The sequence below is a fragment of the Bombus terrestris genome, chromosome 11, assembly GCF_910591885.1.
Source record: "Bombus terrestris chromosome 11, iyBomTerr1.2, whole genome shotgun sequence".
Classification (NCBI taxonomy): domain Eukaryota; kingdom Metazoa; phylum Arthropoda; class Insecta; order Hymenoptera; family Apidae; genus Bombus; species Bombus terrestris.
In genome coordinates, this window is record NC_063279.1 from 1,145,101 (window position 1) to 1,165,541 (window position 20,441).

Consider the following 20,441-nt stretch of genomic DNA (forward strand, 5'->3'; position numbering starts at 1 on the left):
CAATCGTAACAATTGAATGAAAATTGACAGTTAGGGCATTTTTAATATAACCGATAAATAGAAGATACGTTGAAATGAAAAGTGCCTCATTGAACGATTAAACATTTTTATTAGCACATCGATAAAAAAAAAAATGAGAACAAATCTTGCATCTAAGGGTGCACTGTGTTTGCATCCATATCTTTGAGGGGTAATCTACGAATATTATTATAAACACAGCTTAGAAAATAATCGTAAATGCTGCTTTATGATCATATAATTGAAGTTAGAAGTGTGCACATACCTTACTATTATATATAGAACGAGCAAATACAGTTTACTAATATTTTCTACACGTTTCAACGATATATTCCGGACGTTTTGCTTACGACGAAATAACGAATGCGAATGGTTTGTTGAAATAAACGAAGCCTTGTTACGATATGTCGCTATCAACTGTTAGCAAGGCGCCACGATGGTCACTCGTGACCACCAATAAGATAAACGGTTCATTGGGGAAGAATATTATCTTACATCGGCAATTTATCATTATTTTGCCATTACATGCTTTGAATAATAAAAATACTCCCGTGGCGTCCTGAGCGAGACATGTGACTTCGGCGTGGCAGTCAAAATGTTAAGGGTGAACGTTACGTATCGCAACGATTTATCGAATGACTTGCTAAAAAATCTGAGAAAAATGTAAAAAATACGAAACGTATCTACGTGGTAAAAATATTGAAACAAATGACTTTCAATTGCAACGAAAGGAGAAAGGTGACGGAAAAATCACGAAGGCAATCGATTTACATCGGCGAAGAAGCCGTTTATTATTTTACAGTCGCGTGATTCCATTCGACTCTCACGAGTCCCCGGCGTATCCCAGTCTGAAGAAGTATACTTTGAAAGTTTACAACAAGTGTTCCCTCTTCGAAATCTCACATCTAAGGTGCTAAGATATCTACAGTGATATAATTCTTCTTACACGACTATACACGCATTCGGCCGGGTCGTTCGTCAATTTCTTTCCTACGAATTTCTTTATTTTATTCTTCGTTATCGACGACGATTATCGATGAAACAATCGTTTCGTTATTACCGTTTAACGTTATCGACCCGTCTTTATTCTTTTTCTTCTCTCTTTATATATGTACACGAATTAACCATTATTGCTACTTTACAAGATCTCTGTCTGGTCGGACACGCGAATATTTTCGCACGTGTGTGACTCTCTTTCGTTTCCTACACCTTCTACGCCATCATTTTATGTATGTAGTAGTATATGTGTGTATGCTGAGACGTATCAGCAGTGTGGACTGTGTCAAGCGCAATATATCAATTGGAAGTACGCGAACAGTGGAAAAAGTTTGAAATTCAGTGTCGCGTAATCAATTTGTCTTCTTTTCTTCCCCTTTCCTCCTTTTTCTGCGCTCCTGTAACTCTACCGAAAGGAAAGAAAGACTTTTTCTTTTCTTTTTATTACGTAGGAAGATTCTAAATTTATATTCGATCTTTAGACTACGTTCGAATGAAACATTTTCTTTTCTTCTTTTTTCTTTTTTCTTTTTTTTTTTCGTGAAAAGTAACCTGAGGGAACGAACAAGTTTAAAAGGTGATTCGAAAATACGAGCGACGAAGTTTTAAAAAAGATCGGAATTTCCTTCGGGAGAGTTTGCTTCGATTTGCTACTTTCTTCTCTTCTATCGCTACATCTGTCCAGTCTGACCACTGTTATCGCGCTTAGGCCGTGCGTTCTCGTTTTTCTAATTACACCAAAATTTCTCTTTCTCTCTCTCTCTCTTTCTCTCCCTCTCTCTCACTCTCCCTCTCTCTCACTCTACCTCTCTCTCTCTCTCTCTCTCTCTCTCTCTCACTCTCACTCTTCGTTCCCCTTTCTGTTCGTTTCTGTTTAATCCTTTCGTACTATTTTTAATCTTGCTAAAAGTATCGTTAGAAAAAGACGGTTATAAAAAAGCAATGAAAATATCCCGGATTGAAAATTTCGATTCGGTTAAACGTTTATTAAAAATCACGGTGTAAGTATTTACGAATTGTCTCTCGTTCTCTACGCTTACGATACCGCAACGTTTCTCTTTTGCAACTATTTCAAGCTTGAACGATCATCAGGTGTCCAAATAATTGCCGACGAAAGGATTAAATCCTAATCTTCTGCCTCCTGCCATCGTTAATCGTGTGCGTTGTACGTACTCGAGTGATCTTGGTCTATTAAATCGGCGACTGAAACTGTAGAAAAATAAATTATTATATCGGTGATCGTGTTCCAGTATATAGTCTACGTTCCCGTGGAATTATCCTACGGACGACACGATACCAAATGTTTCACGAAGTCCGTAACAATTACGACTAAACGAATCTTGAGCACAAAATAAGACGAACTCGAAAAACTATTATGTCGTAAAGGGAAAGGAAATATCATGAAACGATCATGTTTTAATTAAGAAAGGCAAAAATTGTTTCAGATTGCCTTATTTTGATCTCAGAAGTCGTTTAATAGAGAGTAATGCCGGGGACTTGATGAAATGCCTTGCACGTTCAGAAGCGAATCGGGTCTAAGCTCCTATAAGAAATTTCACCGTCTTCGAATTAGCTTTTCCACGTACAAATCGACGAACTTGCTCGCAGAAAAATACAGTAGAATCGAAACTATCGAGAAACTGTTTCCGTTCTAACGGACCTTGCTAGATAGATATTCGTAGTTCAAACATGACGAGAACATTCTGCTCGCGATCGTAATAAACAGTCGGCCTGCTCTTTTCCTTCGTTACGACGTGTTTAAATCGTAACCAACTATTTTAAATACATTCAAACTCGATGATGCTTAATTTAACGACAGCTTTTGAAACATTCAAATTACACAGCATTTCATTTCCTCTTCGTATTTCTTCTTCTCGGTGCACGTAGTTACTTGACGTTATCTTTTACGTATTTATTCGTTGAAATTCTCCGAGTATATTTATATTAAACACGCGTGCAATCTTCCCTGCTCGTGTCACATTTTCGATGTTTCTTTTACCTTTTCCACTTTTTCAAAGTTCTTCTTTATAGCCCTTTTTTTTTTAAACAATTCTATGAGAACAAATCTCCAATAACAGACGAAGTATTTTTTTTTTTTTTAGAACTTCTCTACAAGATTTTTTGCAATATATAACAATTCCTTTACTTTCAATTTTTCAATTATATAGAATGTACAACCTCCTTTCTTCGACTATCGGTAGTATCTATCGGTAGCATCGATTTGCAATTTTCCTATACAACAACTGTACCTGCGATTCGACTTATTAATTGTGTTTAATTACAACACGTAATCTGGCCGATAATGTCCGGCAATATTTAATTATTGTAACAATTACACCGTAGACATATGAAATTCCATTTTAATCGATTAATTTTTGTCCGTGGTCGAATCATTGCAACGATTAAATTCTAAATTTCTCGAGAAAAAGCACCGACAAAATTTCCGTGTATTACCGAGGAAATCGATGTAGGATATTCCTTTTGTTGCGAAGACACAGCGCTAGGCGCTCGATCACCGTGAAGTCACCTTCGAAGTCTACTCTTCGCGAGTATTATTGAACACGAAACAGAGCTGACAGAAAATTTTGTATTCTCATCGTATCGCGACGATTCGGATCGAAATCGTAAGAAAGCACACGGTCGACAGTGTTGATGACCGAAAGAAAGTATATTTAGAAGAAACGACGATTCTCCGGAAGCCACGTTAGGAAAAAGACCTACCACTATGTAGTTGACCACGTCCACGCTCGTAATGCTTTCAATTATTCTTTTTTAATTAATCGCGTCTTGGAACGTGCTCGTCGCGGAATCTAGAAAAATAGAGTTGACTTGATTGCGAGAATCGTATCAGCGTATCTATCACAAGGATTACGAGCTAGACACTTTCTTAAGTTACATATCGATTCTCTATAGTGACGGGGATCGATCGATGTTCGATTAAATGGCATTTTCTTTCTTTCACCTTCGACTAACACTTATCCTAGATATGCGCGAATCGACTCGATTCTTTCCTAACTTTCTCGTTTCATTATCATTTGGAAACTTCTATATATTTTGTATGTTGTTTTGACGGGAGAAAGTTTAGACTTTTATTTTTTCGTTTCCATCGAACCGATTAGTCGAAACCAGCCAACTATCAACGAAGTTTCCTATCTTTCTTCTCGGTTCTACGTAAAATAGGAGTGCTTCGAAGACCTACTGCTAACTAAGACGATCCACGACGTCCACAATGAGAAAACGTATAGTACGATGTTGAAACAACACTTTCTTTAATATCGATTAGTTTCGCTCTAAACGTACTTTGTTTCTTCGATTTGTACCCTGTTCTTCATCTTCGATGAACGATATAATCGTTATCAACGGTAGACTAAGGTTGTGACAGCGGTAAGAATTTTTCTCTAGTGGCTGACTTTCTTTAAAGGCTGACCAGGCCTGGGCGCCTCTTCGATAAATAAAATCTCTCGAACAACCATCTTAATTGCTTACAAAATAACCAAACAGTTTGTTGTATAAATATTTTTCGCGTGGAACTTCTCCCCAAGGAATCAAGGTCGAAATTTGTGGTCGAGAAAGCGATCTAATCAGCCCAGTCCTCGATTTTCTTTCAAACTCTTCCGATCTCGTAGATCGTTCGTCTTTCGTCCGAGACCTCTCTGTCGTATCTCTGTCAATTTTTCGTATTTCATATCCGAACTTGAAGATTTCGAGTGATCGACGTCTCCTCCTCTTTCATCGTCTCGATTTCGTTCGTCTCTTCGAAGATCATCGAGAGAGAGGAACCTTGCTCGACGAAAGGTCTCTTCGTGAACGAAGAAGGGTTTTGCGTTGAAGTTTTTAGAGCCTTCGAGTATTAGCCTACTGATAGATGATCGGATGGGTGGGTTCGACCGGCAGGTCACTGTCCAAATTCAAGGACACGCCGTCCTTGGATATCAGGTAGTGGGTGAGCAGCTGACCTTTGCCCTTGACGAACACCAGGCCGCGTTGTTCGAAGCCGAAGCCAAATGGCTCCAGAATCCTCCGGGTCTCGTCTGTGACCTACGATTTTAATATTTCTTTGAATATAAATTATTTATCGAGCGTTTCTTCTGAAACTACTACTTCCATACCTAATGGAGTAAGTATTTTTGAGTTATACGATTTTCCAAATATTTTACCTGGATGCAGCCTACTTTTCCAGTGCTTTCCATTCTAGACGCCACGTTCACGGTGTTTCCCCAGATATCGTAATGAGGTTTCCTGGCGCCAATAACCCCAGCAGTCACAGGGCCGTGATTGATACCCATTTTCAGAACAAAGTGATTGAAGCTTTGCTCGTTGATGCTCGACAATGCTTTCTTCAACTCCAGGGCGAATTCAACGAGAGTGGACAAGTGACCCCACCGGGGAGCATCCTCGGACTCCTCCGAGTCTGTGATTCCGGATGCCGCCATGTATGTCGAGCCTATCGTCTTGATCTTGATGATGTCCTTGAATTTAGATTGATCGAGGATCTAACGAAAGAAGAAACGGAAATAGAAAGTCGATAGAAAATTGATATATTGCCATATTAAATCCCTTAAAAGTTCTGATCTAAAATCCCTGCCAAATGTAGGAAAATATCTAAGGAAAGGTCCTTTTCGCTGTACAATTGCTTTGTTACGCTTTTGTCCTTTTTATCAAAAGCTTCTGTTTTCTTATTTACGATAATGTATTGGTCGATAAAATTCAATCGCATAACATTTCAGAAATAGAATTTTAAATCGAGGGGTTGAAGAAACTCACCGCATCGAAATCGGATATGACTTCGTTCAAGAACCTGAGACACTCGAGGCCCTGGTTATTGATGCTCTCTTCGCTGTAGAAATCGGCAAAGTTCGGCATACTAGCGAACAGAACACCCACTTCGGCGTAGCTTTGGCTGTAGAGATCATCGTGGTGTCTCGCACTCGATAGAAAATAAGCAGCCACGTGCGGCGGAAGGATGTTGTAGATGAGGGCGCCGTTTCTGCGCGTCATGTCCGCCGCCCTTTCTCTCTGCGCCACCACCTCCCTTCCTCGTAGGTACAACATCCTCCTCGACTTTTCCGCCTGCAAATCGATCGAATCCTCATCGTGCGAGTCGTCGAAACCGAGCAACTTTATCCTTAACGTAACCTTTCATTTATTTTTCAACAGGGTTTGATTAAAAGGTTAGTAGTTTGTTTAAAAACATTCATCGACGAATAATTTCGTGAAACATTGTTCTATTCTTTTTTCTTTTTTCGTTTACTTCGCGAGAAGCGAGGGGAGATTTCTGGCTCGGTTTCATTTACGTTAAATGCAAACCACGATTTTCCCCTCGTGAAAGACAGACGGGAACGAAGGATGCGCCCTCGACTGTCGGGACAAGTGCAGCCCTCGACTTTGATGAATCCGTTCGAGAGCTTCGTACGAAGGCTCGATAATTTATCGTCGCTCGAGGAGAAATTGAATTTTCGCTATCTCTACGTGGAACATTTTAATTTGGCAAAACTATTTCGATAGAGTAAAGATTCGCTGATAGAACTGGCAGGATGAGAAGACGTTTGCAAAGAACAGAGAAAGTATCGTGTATTTCGATTTTTCAAATATATTGGGTTATTTGGGCAGATCGAAATTTTTTAAAAATCTAAAGATAATACTTGATAATAATTGAATAATATGGTAATATACCTATCCAGCACATTTTTTTTCTTTTCGGTAATATTTCGCCGTTTGCAGAAATGAATTCTCTCAAGTAAGTCTTGCAAAGAAACGTTTTCTTTTTCTTTTAAGAGACAGCTTGTCCAACCTTGGTATTTCATTCGACGGAAATTTATGATAAATAATTCTTTCCCAATTCTATAAACAAGGATGTTACGATGTTTCCAAATTATTTAATATCTGATTTAAATAACGTTATTGCATATATTACTTACATATCTGGACACGATGACCAGAGAAGTAGCTACGATGAGAAGAGTGGCAGATAGGCAATATTTCGATGGAAGGGGGGTCGGTTCGAGGGAAGAAGCGTAATCCTCCCAGTCCAGCCTCGCATTGAGTAGACAGATGTTGATGAAACACTGGACGCCCGAGATGCCGTACATTAAGTACGCCTTGCCTAGATAGCATATGTAGGTCGGCATCGAGGTCGCCACAAGTGTAAGCACACCGATGTACGAGTAGTATGAAGGATATGGACACCTCGAAGACAGGGTTATGGTGGCGTTTAGGGGCGGAATGGTTTCCTCGATGACCACGCAGTTGAACTGTAAAATGGGATACAGAAGTTAACAACTCAGAAAAATAGCGTAAACTGGATTTATTTTTTTCCTTTTGCTTTCCTTTTAACAGTATTAGGTCATCCCATAAGTTCGTGCCAAATTTTATGTATACATTTCATGTGTCGATTTATAAACATACGGCGATAAGGGACCAATGCACTTGAAAAATGGAAAGAAGTTGTACAACGAGAGGGGGATTACATTTTTTCATGAAACTGAAAGGTATGTAAACGATCTTAACATATATAACCGCTCGAAAAACGGAACGAACTTATGGGATGACCTAACAGTTCAATGGCTACGTATTTATTCATTAAGACGTTTATCGAGTATCAAAATTGTTTTGAATTATTCGTTAATTGGTTAACTATATATTAACACGTTAATACAATATTACGCTTTCCCATTGCTATGGTACAAGCAAGTAGAACAACCATAAATCACTGTAGGAAATTAAAAGTTCTTTTTCTTTTGAATTAAAATAATGCAATCTTCTTAATTAATTTATTGAATAGATGTAGGTAGTTGTATGGACAACCAATAGAGTGTAGTTGTGATTATCGTTCCGGTTGATTTTGTATGTGTTTTATTTATGTTTAAGTTTATGTTTTGCGTAAGATCTGCGAGTGCGAGTCACCGTAAAGCCGGAAGGAAAACGGAATTAAAGAAGAAAGATGTTAATTCGTTTGTTTGAATTGATAATAATAAATATTAGTCGTTCAATTGATTAAATCATCAGGAGAAATGTACATACCATATCGAGAATCAGAAAAATGCCAAGGGAAAATGTCATCATAAGGGCCAGAGCTCTTCTCAGCCACATAGCCTTGATGGCACTGCCCAGACACGTGGCACCAGCCAAAACTACCGCGAATAGCACCACTATCCCAATACCGCCCCATGTAAAAGGTCCCCAGGGCTGAAACCTCCAAACTGGGGCGGCGCAGATCATCACCAATGGCCCACCGAGCAATGACAAAGGGGAAAATGCTTCTTCGGCGTGGTGAAACTCAGACTCCACCTTCGAGTCCTTGAACCGCAAGGTCAACCAGTACGCGTGACCTTTCAAATGTGCTCCGCCAGCTATAATTAATATTATTTACTTGTAAATAGAAAGATTTATGGAGTGAATTTCATAGTAAATCATTCAAAGCGAATCTTCTGTTAATTTTATTATCAATGAAACATTAATGCTACATTAATCGATAACAACTTCTTTTACTTTAGTAGATTTCCGAGGAAAGAATTTTCTAGACTGTGGCAAATTTATAGGCCTTTTTCAGGATGCTCTTTAATTTCCATTTTTAAACAAATTACACTTACCAAGACGTTTTACCTTCGAATAACAATTTAATCATTAATAATAATCAACAGTCAAATACTTCAACTTGCTCACTCTTGTTATCCAGTTCCTTTCTCAGCCTCTGTCTAAATTCCTCCGAGTCCTCTTTATTGTTATTTCTTTCGTTTCCTGCGTCAATCGTCTTCCTGGCGTCCTCCGTGAGCGAGGCGATGCTCTTGGTGGCAGCTGGCTTGAAGGGTTTCAACGCCCGGACTATGAAGTATGTGACGATGCCCGCTTTCTGTAGTGCCTCTTCTCTGTCCTCGCCGTGCGCTGGCTCGACCTCGAACTCGCCATTCAGGAAGCTCAGCGTCGTGTTCGAGATGTGCACCCTCCTTCAAGCCATTACAACATCGTTCGTGTCGATCGTTCCTCGCTTACGAAGTTTTATCTCGCGAATCTGACTACGGGATTATTCGGGAAAGAGAAGAAAGGAACGAAAATTTCGAGACGTTTGCCATTGGAAAAACGGTCCTGATTATCCAAAGACGTGGGCGTGGCCATAAAATAGGACTGAAAGGAGAATTCACGTACCTATTCTGTATTCATGGTAATGTCGAAGGGCGTTCGAGCGTCTTTCATAAGCGATTCTCTGGCTGCAACTTGCCGTTACGTTATTGTTCTCGAGTGAATTGTAGTTCGTGTGAATAATAATAAGGTTACGGTACTGCCGGTTAAAATAGTTGGTGACGTGGCATAGACGATTATGTGCAGTATCATGTACTTAATACTCCAGTCTTGTGTTTAACGTGAATTCTGGGTTATATTTTATCACAAAGTGGCATTAAAGAAAATTGAGAAAAATATATTCGTCTTTGTTTTTCCCTATGATCTTCGAATGGATGAAGTGAAATCGAAATGAAGAGATCGCTGTCGTGTTACGTGTTACGGAAAAAGAATAGAAGAATCGCGTGACAGGGAGGACCGAGACCAGTGAGATTTCTAATATACATTAGCCTGATGCGGCAAAAGAAACAATTACAATGGTTGGGTAGACCATGCTTTTAAATCACGACTATCAAGGGGCAGTTTTTTACCACGCGACTCGGGCATCTCACCCTTTAATACAGCTAAAATTAAAGTACGACAGGGCATCAAAAACTGCTTGCCAGGCGTTTCACCAGGTAATTAATATCAAAGATATACGGAGTACGCTCATTACGTGTCCACCGACGTCAAGGACGCGTTTTATACGTCGTCGCATCGATATCGTTTAGCTCCAGAATCGGGCAGCTTTCTCGCGCCTTTCTTCTCCTTTATCCCTTTTGAATTTCGGAGATGGACAAGGTCGAGAAATCAGAACGTCGATACTGATAGAATGATCGTCTTTTTTTTTGAAGGAATTTTCCACAAACGAGTATATAGAAGTCTATTATTGACATAATTCTATATTGAAAAGTATATTTAAATACCCCTCTATTTTGCAAACAAAAAACAGGTGCAATATAAATAAATCACCTAGATTACTTTTTTCCTTTCTTCGTAAAATTTAAACACCTTTGATAAATATTCTTTACGATAGTCCTTTTATTTGTAAAAAGATACGTTCGAGTACTTGCTTCTTTTCCAAAGAAGAAAGAAGCCTACGCACGATCCGTTCGAATTTTCCTTGTGAAATTTAACTACACTCTGTTCAACTCCAACAAAATAATACTGAAATGTTTACAGAAAGAAGAAAAGAGATTCTCACCCTGCCATTCCACTGCTCTCCATCTTGTTCGCGAGTTCGACATCCTTGCTGTACACATCGAATTGCCATTGTCTCTGCCCGAGGACACCGGCCAACACAGCACCAGTGTGTATGCCCACCCTCATGTCGACAGGGCTATTGGTCTTTTGTTGCACGTACTTGATGGCGTCCACCATAGATAAGCCCATATAGACGCAGAGAACAGCGTGGTCTGGTCTTTCCACGGGTGCTCCACTTATGCAGTAGTAACAGTCGCCGAGGATCTTTATTCGCAGCTGCTCGTATCTAAAGATTTTCGAAATATCATTCTGCGTGAGAATAATAACAGAACTTGAAGTATATATTACGATACAATAGAATTCACGGTATGATAGTTGAACGTAAAATCCACGGAATAATTTAAAATATAGTAGTTGAATTTATAGCGTAAAGGCAAAGTTTATAAGATATAAGAAGAGAATACAAAGTGCAAAAGTAGAATTTTCCAAGTAAATAACAGTGAAAGTTGAACTGGCTATCGATACGAAAATAGGCTTTTAATTGCCAAGCTTTCATCTTTTAAAGGTGAAGTTAATTGGGAAGTACGGCGTAGAATTTCTAATTAAAATAAAACATGAGTAGATAAAAATTGAAATTCTTCGAGCAAAAAAAAAAAACGCTCGAGAATCGTCGAAAGTTTGATGCACGATGGATTACACGTAATCCACTCTGTATGTTGATTAAGCTATCAGGAATTTGTGATTGAAACGTTCGCATAGAAATGCAGTTTGAGTGGCGGGAATTTCGATTTAGGAAGGTAAGGGAGGAGGATTTAATTTTTCATTGGATCTGAAGCCGCTATTTGGCGAATGAGAGGAAAGTACGTGTCAAGGAGCGTCTTAAGTGAAGGATGTTCCGCTAGAATTATACGTTGACCCGTATCACTACCGATGCTGCAAGGGCTAAATCATCTACCTTCTCTAAACGCAGATTTAACCAATTTTAACCAGAGATAATCGACTTTTATATTTTCTATATTTCCATTTCCAGAGATCAGATCTCGATATTATCAAACCTACGATTTCGATAGTTCTCGCTAACGTTACGTTTTCGTCCCTTTTCGACGACTTTAATCCTCATCCTCTTTCTCACGGAGGATTTCTATAAATTAATTAAAAAGAATATAAAAACACGGTGTAGAGTGGCTCAGGAAAGTATTTGAATATTTATAGAAACCGTCCGTGAATGTACTGTGTACGTTTTACAAGACGCTTTGGAATTTCATTAGCATCGTAATGAAACACAATTGTACACAATGCAGACATATTTTGCAGAAATTACAACAACGTTTGAACGATAGATCTTATTCTATATTAGTATGTCTTAATATTTAATGGGAATATTTACGATCAGCACTGTAGAGATGCATCCATGCAAAATTTTCGTTTATAGTAAATGCTCAAATAATTTCACGAATCATTGTATTTCCGATAATTCTCTTGCGACGTTTGAACGTGGACGGTTCGATAGAGTGAAATATCACGCGATAGAAATTCGTTAATGATACACCACTTTGCCCTCAGATGTATCGATTGTTGGAGACGCCCAGGTGAAGGACTCGCGAGTCTATCTTTCTTCGAGAACGATCGAGAAAACGAAGAAGAGACTGGCCAGAATTTTCCGATAAAGTCAATTTCGCAGCTGGCAATTTCAGGATTTTCATTATTCTCCGTATATGAAAGAAAGAGAGAAGAGAGAAAAGTGGAATGGAGCTCGTGAAAGCGTTTCGCGTTCGTTCTAACCGGGTCACAGCCGAGTGGACTGTAAACGAACGAATTCTTTCGCGGTGTCGATAGCTTCGCTGTCGATTAATTCGATCGTTCGTCGCACCGTTTATCGACAACTGGTCGATTCGAGGCATGTACCGTTGACAAAAGCAACGTGCGTTTCCTTTGAACTTTACATTCGCGAAAATCCCGGTAATCAGGTACACATTTATTTCGTGATTTCTTTGAATGCGTTGTTCGGCCAGTTGCTTGATAATCTCGCTTAAAATTTGTTCTCTCTATGCGTATTCTATTAAAACTTGTAGGAAAGAAGCTGACAATTGCAGCGACAATTCGTGTATCAACTTCTTAGATCTACTCAAAAGATTTGTCCAAATCGAACTAATAACAATCAGTCCTATCGATTCTAATTCTAAGAAAAATTCTCTGTCAAACGATTTTCCTAAAAATGAATCGCTTACCTTTCACTGAGTTGATCGAATCTAGCAAATAGCTCGTTAAGAATCTTCACTAGTTCGCTAGCGCTGTACGTGGAAGAAATCGCAGTAAATCCAACAATGTCCGCATAGAGAATCGAGACATTCTCATGCCTGGACATGTAAATTTTCTTGAACTGCGTATCCAGCGAGGCGCCTAGGTCCTGTCGCATCATTACAGCCACGTGTTCCGGAAGCACGCTAAGCAGCAGCCTTTCCTGCTCGGCGCTTTGTTCCTCGATCACAAGTTGCACTTCCAGGCTCTGTCTGGTTTCTAAAAAGGCTCTACGTTGTTGAAACTCGGTCAGAGAGTAACTGGAAGCACCCAGAAGCATGGCGCCTATGGATAGCGTCACTGTCAGCACCTGGAAGAAACATTTTGGATGAATTCTAGAACATTTAATTTTAAAAAATCGCTTTGAACGCGTTGATGGTTATAAAGAATACGATCGTTGCAGTTCGATTTGTTTATGAAATTGTACTTAAAACACATCGTGTCAGAAATAAGGAAATGTTCAGATCAAATTATAATAAACATACAACGAACGCTATTTTCAACGTTAATAACAGTTTTATGAATTTAATAACGACGTTTTCTCTTTTCGTACTAAATTTTCGTATTGGCAGTCGATTCAGAATAATTTCTGACACATCTATCGATTAAGTTAAATTGTACGCTATTTAACCGCATAGGCTGTCCCTTAATCTGCAATTTGATTCGAAATATCATAGTTCGAGACAAAAATTGTACAAAGCAATTTTACGAATTTGCATTTGACATGCGATTTGACGTGTTTCAGTCCCGAAAATCACTGTAATCTGCATGCTTGTGTGTATCATATTAATAAGTTAATTTCATTGAACCCGCGGTAAATTATCTAATGTATTTAAATCTGCATTGGTACCATTTTTCTGTCACTTTTATATTCTACGTAGAATAGCTAATTGACAGCAACATGGTAGAAAAAATATTTATTAGAAAAATTATTAATAAATAATAATACGAATATAAATATACATGTTGACGCATAAAGTACAAGATAACTAATTTTAAACGTTTTTTTACCCACAGCTGTATCTGATTTTTTAGAAGAAGAATACATGTGTAGCACAATTTCACTGAACGACTCGATTGATTCCATCGAACAAATTAATCCGCCTTAATCCACCCAAAGAAAAAAACATATAGGACGCTCTCAAAGCTCTCAATTCCATTCCTCTCGACCTTTTTGTATTCACCGATAAATTATTCCCTCTTGTTAGGAATGCCTTTCATCGATTCCAGGTTAACCACGATTCCCAACTGCAACGCATCGGAACAATTAATACGAGAGATATTTCTACCCACCCCATTTTGTTCCGCGTTTCTAAATACCGAACGAAAAACGTCGCTGAATACAGCAAACCAACGGATCGATAATCCATTTTTGTTCACTTCGCATCGGCTCGGAGAATGCTTTCAAATCCGTTCACGTGTTCCAGTTGACTGGCCGAAATCGCCGCAACACCTGTATCGTTTCTCATACCTCGGTGCTGTTTCTAATTTTCCGCATTCTACACGGAAAACTGCAGAACGCGCGAATTCTTATTCACCCGGTACCGCCTTTGTTCGTTTGTGCGTCCCTGATGACAATTGGAGAATCGTAATTGAATGTTCCACAGCGGAGAAATAAGCACAGGCAACAATTTCGTCGTTATCGCTTTTATAGACCAATAATTATTTACTAATATTTGCGTTGTAAACATTTTTTGGTAGATTTCCTAATCGTTTTCTCTAAATCCCTGCAACTATTTTCTGTGATTTCTTCGATAGTTTCTATGATCTATCAGATCTTTGCGATTGTTCTATGGTAATTTCTGCGTAAAGCTCCTCGGCTTATACCCATTACCAATTAGTTGTAAAATAAGTTTTAGAATATCGTTGATCGTTACTTTCTCACGTAATAATTTACGTCTCATGGATAAATCCATCGTCCTTTAACTCGAATCCTTTAACAAATCCTTTAACAACGATATTTAACGCAACCCACTTTGTACCTGCTTCTTACTCGATGAAAGGGTTGACAGATCCTTAATTAACCCTGATAAAGGGTTCATTGAACAACAATCAACGATCATTGCAATCGTTGGTGGAATAGATGGAGCCGGTGATTTCCGTGATCGAGCCGATGGCTTTCAAAGAAACGTTCCTGCCATTGAAAACCGATCGTATGTCGTGCATGGAAAGGCAGCATGTCGCGTCATTGCACATCTCTCTGTCTCCAGTTTTCTCTCTCTCTCTCTTTCTTCTCTTCTCTTTCTCTCTCTATTTTAAACAACCATTGACTGAACTCTACTCGACTGTTACTAACGATAGAACCACGTGCACGACTGGAACTTTCGCTTTCGTGGTCGTTCTTGTTTAGGAAAATTTGTAACAGAGTTCCTATCCACTGTTTCGTCACGGTTCACTACAGATTTGTAGACCGCCATCCCCGTGATTCCGAACGATAATAAGTGGAAAACGGATAACAATCGTCAGGATGGATATTCTCCTTCTTTGAAAATTAGTTTTCTAATATTCAGAGATTCCGAAGAATTTCAATGTTTGCTTCGACTGTACGTGCTATTGGTCGGTCATCAAACTGAAACCACTACATATTGTCGATATCGTTCATTCGATATCGTTGATAAATATGTATGATAAGGGAAGATCGTTGCCACCGTGTTGCATAAATATTCCATTGATTTCCAAAAGGAAGACGATAACTGAGTCTCGTTACACCGCAAAATTCTCGTAAATTTCAAAACTCTACGCGTAGAAACTTGATTGCTTTTTACGCGAAACACTGCAGACTTTCACAGAGGCCTGAACGCAAGGTGACGTCGACGTTGCGTCTCATTTTAGCGAACGATTTTCCAGCTCGTGACGGTAGAACGTTCGGTAAATTTACCCCGGGGTATAATTTCCGACCTCGGAACTGCGAATTAAGGCAACATATACGAGCCACGAAGAAAAATGAAGCCAATTCAACAGGGTTGGAATATAGATGCCCGACAAACACAAAAATTCATAAATTCTATCCGTGCAACCCTAATTCACTCTGTGTACAAACTCGCTCCTTCCACGCGTCGATCATCGTGTCACGCGACAAAGAAAGTAATTATTTTCAAACTAGTCGCGAGTATAATCTCGTCGTCGAAACGTTCGCGTAATGATTTACGTTTGCATCGAGTGTACGAAAGAATTTGCGCCATTTTCAAAAGTTTCAATGAAACATCTTAAACTTCAATTTCATATACATACGTGTATATATATATATATATATATATGTCTATGAATTATTCAGGAGTCAATCTCGTCAGCTCCAGTTTCTGAAATTTTTCTTTAATAACTCGCTCTTCCACGAGGCGGACCGAAGAATTTGCGTTGCCAATTCTCGCACGTTCATTGGCAAGCCTCGTCAAAGCTCGATTAAACGACGTTTCGATCATCGAGTCCCTGAATTCGAGCGTTCACTCCGGCGATGACGGATCAGAAACGCGAAGTTTAATTACGAACTTCCCTTGTCCGTTCGCCCCTTTCACGAAGGAACATAGCAGCTTTAATTAGCGACCTGGCTAAACTGGACGTTGCCTATATTCGTAGAGCAGACTGATTAAAAACTCGGGAACGGTGGCCTTGTTCGTTGAAACGGTAACTGTGCTTCTCCCCTGAGACAATTAACAGCGTTCTTAACAGCGTTCGCTGCTAGGCGAGTTTCCGTATATCTTAGCTGTGGTATCCTTCCCTTCTTCATTTTCATATTTTTAATATTTCCGTATATACGTAAACGCAGTTTCGCCCTTGCGAAACCGGTAACACGCATGATCTAAGATTATTACGTTTAAATGTTAAGCATCGTATTTCCGTTAGAGATAAAATAAAATATCGTATTTAGATTAAAGCGCGAGAAGCTAGAATCTTTCAATTAACTTCTCGTTGATAGACTGTCCAGGTTGATGGAGAATGGTAAGAGAGTGGTATCTCGGAAATTACAGTTATTTATTACCAGGAACAAATTGTCTCACAAAAATTGACAGCGGGCGAAAATGGCTTCCTATAAATTAGTCGAGCTAGGAACGTAATCAACTGGAGTGTTAACTTGTTGCACGACCGGCGTGCTTCGCGAATTTTCTTTCTCAATTTGTTCCATTAATTTTTCCCATTTCGATCTACCGTTTCTTCGAAAGACTTTATTTTAAACCAAACGAAAAATCATCCAAGCCAAACCGACTCTATGCCGACGATGATCGCTCGATATTACGTTGAAACATGAAATTACATTTTATATCGGCTAACTTTAAACAACCGAGGATCCTGATTAAAAAATAAAACGAGCTATCTAATCCAAAGATCCGTTATTTTAATCGACGCCGTAACGCGGCAAGTTCTATAAATTCTACGGGCTTCGTCTAAAATTAGAATAAAAACCCTGTAAAATCACGAAGCTCCTATAAGATAATTATTTCAACAAAATGCGTACCGCGTAAGCTAAAAGCGATTAACAAAAAATAAAAGAGAAAAACATTTCTGCGGACGTCCACCCACGGCTATCAGCAACAGCAACGAGCGAGAGAAAAATGCTCTATTTAAAATTCGAACTGCCGCAGACCGCAAACTTACCAATCCCTTCCAAGCGTGTAGCTTGGTATTTTCAAAAATAGCAAGCCAGTCCCGGGTGTATCGCGAACTCCGGTTCCATTCAACGTTCCATGCAGGGGCGTTCGAATAGAAAATAATCGAGGGCTTAGCCGCTCGAACGTGGAAAAGTTGTCACGCGCGCCGGCCACGGTTATTTTACAATGGATCGTTGGAGGCGCACGACCAACCTCGCTGTGTATCGTTGCGTATCGATCGATCGAAACACGTAAGAAGCCAACGGCGGCAACCACACGGCAAATTAGTTCAAGCGGATTGAACCGCGGCAACAGTTGTTTTCGTGAGGTCACGAGGCACGGTTCGATCATTAAATTACACGAAACCGAGGTGAAAATAAGCGAGCAACTTTTCACAAGGTTGTTCGTCTTCGAGACACTCGATAGAGTCGAGTGAAATCGAAACGAATGAACGATACCGTGAAATATCGCGATTTCGAAGGAAGATGCTGGTTAGAGCCGTGTTTGTGGTCTAATTGCCACGATGGGAAACTCGAGAGCGTAAGTCAATTAAAAAGGCTGACAACGGGGATAATAGAGACACTCGTTCAACGGATAATCGATCACTCGAGTGAGGTTCAATCGCTGAGAATATAAAACGTCCTAATCCCGGCGGCTGCTATTGCTTCTTTGTTTAGCTCGGATAGCGCAAAGTTCCGCTTAAGCTCGTAAATTTATTGCTTCGCACGAGTCGATTAAGTATTATAAATTATCGGGCCTCTTGTTTTTAATCATGCACATTTGATTAATCTAAATAAGGTATCGAGTAGGTATAGGATAGTCGTGTACGTAGACCCTTAAATTTACACCCCCGATCCGACCCGTCGCCAAAGCCTCGCCCCAAATACCCAACAGTTTCTCTTCTATCGGAGAAACACGAAGGTACGAACGTGAAGCAACACCTACCAAAACATCGATGGGTATCTGTGCAGGTGCTTTGGAGAGTCCAACGACGGAGATGATGTACACCAATGCGGTGCTAATGGCAAGGAGGACGCAGAGGGGCAGTCTGAGGGGTAAAGTGGCGAACAGCAGGTAGAGCATGAGCAACAGCCAGCCTAGTCCGTCCCTAGGCGTGACCTCGGTGGACTTGAGGAACAGCTGAGTAAGTAGCTGTGCGGTCGACAGGTTCCAGGCCACGTGTGGTATCACCGACCAAAGCGCATCTTTCGCTCTGGGATTGTGTTTAGCCCAGGCCAGCAGGCCCAGATTCAACCCCAAGAAGACGGCGGTTAAGCTTCGAGTCGATAGCTCCTGACCAGGCGTGATCAACGAGTGAGCTGCGTAGAGGAGCGCCGAAAACAGAAAGTACTCGAGGCCACCCCGTCTCTGTTGAAGGGAGGAGGCGCGATATAGCGTCTCTAACTTGGCGCTGCTGAAGCTCGTCCGCAGCAGGTTCGACGGCCTGCCCGAGCTCAGGTAGGAATCCTCGTTCGAGGTCTCTTGACTTCGTAACATGGCGCTGCTATCTCTCTCGCCCTCTCACACTCTCTCTCTCTCACTCACTCTCTATCCGCTTCTCTTCGTTTCACATACTTTCGGTTGGGGCACGCGTTACACGCATGGAAACTTGGTCGGATGACTTGGAACGCGATACCGTCGAAGGAACATCGTTGTCCGATGCGTTAAACCAACTTCGATCAAACGAATTTCAGTCTCGCCTTTTGTTTTTTCGTTCGCGGACAGACCCAACCTTGGAAGTGGGTTTCTCGGTGAACCGCGTTTGCGTCGCCTAAGTACACGCTTTTTCTCGATCGAGTTGGATGCTGACAGCGAGGATACCGGACTGCAGGGTATCCGTTGTACCGCAACCCTCGTGGCAATCGTTGCTCGCCACCAGGACACACACGCCTCGTTTTGCACTCTCACGCACTCTCACACACACGGGCGTTTTCGGATGCAGCTGCACCCGCGCGCGGGGTACTGGCCGGGTTACTACTGCCGGTGCTCTTTCTTCTCTCCTCGGAGGGAAGCGGACCGCCACTCTCTCCATCCGTCTCCGCTCCTTGCCGCTTCTACCGCCTCCGTTCACCTCCTCGCCCTCGTTCCCGTCCAGGCTTGCGCCATACGACCCCCGACAGCTCCGACCCTCCACAACGCCGGGTCGATATCAACCACCACAAAAGCCCAGCGCCGTCCACGCCAGGCCCTACCTGCGCCACTCTCTGCCCTACCTACGCGTACCTACCGACCTAGCTGCACCCTTCGCTAAAACCACCGCGCTGACAATGTTCGCTCGTTTTCCGTGAATTGCTTCGATGTCGGTCACCCGATGCTCTCGCGCACCGTTCGTTTGTTTTCGCCACACGGATCGAGGGACTTCGATCAGGGGGTTGCCCTGTACACCTGTCGTCCTTCGTCGGTCGATGAACCTATCTGACGGATTGAAAACCATTCTGACGTAAGTCAACATTTTGAGAACTACGATTTACTTCTGTATCCCTCACTTTTAGAAAGTATCTTTCCTTTTCTGGTTTCGTAATTAAATTACTTTTACGCGTTACTAATTATGTTTTAACTTAGTACGATATTCATTTTCACGATTTCAAGAGACACGATACGTTCTTTCAATAATAAATGTGAAACATATTTTGCCAAAACCAATAGCAGATTTACTTACGTCGCTGTGATTCTTAGCTTACGTGATGCAGTTACGTTTGCAATTTCAACGCTTACAACTTGTTTTCGACAGATCGAACTTGGACGAGAGTTCTTGAAATTTCGCTGCAGTTTAGATGAAGACTGGAAAAACGAACGTATTTTTCGATCGTGGTATTTGAAGTCGAGCACAAAAATCAGTACCGTTAGTCGATTTCTGATAGACACGAGTCATAATTTTCATTTGTCGCTTACGTGTTATTTGTTTCGAAAGTTCTAGAAATACATACTTGCGGTTTACTTATAATTGCGCTTTGCGCTCGTGACTAATCCAATGATTCACTGCGCGCTTGTATTATATTTAAACTTGTTTTTATTGAAACCTGTTACGCAAATCGGTCTCGACTAACCGTCGATTATATATTCAGAATTTTACATCAAAGTACACGTGTTGTAACTTCTTGCCGTAATTAAATAGAAAAAATTAAGAAGCGAATAAATTTGATCAGCTTGAATCGTAACTTTACCTTAAGATTCATTTTTCTTTGAGATCGTTTGCTAATAAATCGTCAATCTTTTAACGTACATAGTTCGCACGATGTTCGTATCTTG

The 20,441-nt window shown here is 40.6% G+C and overlaps 2 protein-coding genes across 2 annotated transcripts in view; one reads left to right on the plus strand and one right to left on the minus strand.

Moving 5' to 3' along the window:
- Positions 1–780: 780 nt before the first annotated feature.
- On the minus strand, positions 781–19,298 carry LOC100651573 (adenylate cyclase type 3). The gene is made up of 9 exons (XM_048410136.1): positions 18,138–19,298; positions 12,540–12,919; positions 10,313–10,597; positions 8,677–8,957; positions 8,035–8,363; positions 6,933–7,265; positions 5,779–6,084; positions 5,172–5,507; positions 781–5,052 (listed from the first exon to the last, which is right to left on the minus strand). The coding sequence occupies exons 1-9, from the start codon at positions 18,687–18,689 to the stop codon at positions 4,870–4,872; spliced, it is 2,985 nt and encodes a 994-aa protein (XP_048266093.1). The 5' UTR covers positions 18,690–19,298; the 3' UTR covers positions 781–4,869.
- Positions 19,299–19,493: 195 nt separating this feature from the next.
- LOC100651376 (alpha-tocopherol transfer protein-like) overlaps positions 19,494–20,441 on the plus strand; it is a 34,945-nt gene continuing 33,997 nt past the window's right edge. The window contains exon 1 of the mRNA XM_048410141.1: positions 19,494–19,632. The gene's annotated coding sequence lies outside the window, so the exon portion shown is untranslated. The remainder of the gene's footprint in view (positions 19,633–20,441) is intronic.

Bases quoted from the DNA above. Each gene is read 5' to 3' on its own strand.
- LOC100651573 (XM_048410136.1), bottom strand. From the start codon at position 18,689: ATGTTACGAAGTCAAGAGACCTCGAACGAGGATTCCTACCTGAGCTCG. The intron at 7,266-8,034 runs GTATGTACATTT...CCCATTTTACAG, and splicing joins TTTTTCTGATTCTCGATATG to TTCAACTGCGTGGTCATCGA. The intron at 6,085-6,932 runs GTAAGTAATATA...ATCGATTTGCAG, and splicing joins TGGTCATCGTGTCCAGATAT to GCGGAAAAGTCGAGGAGGAT.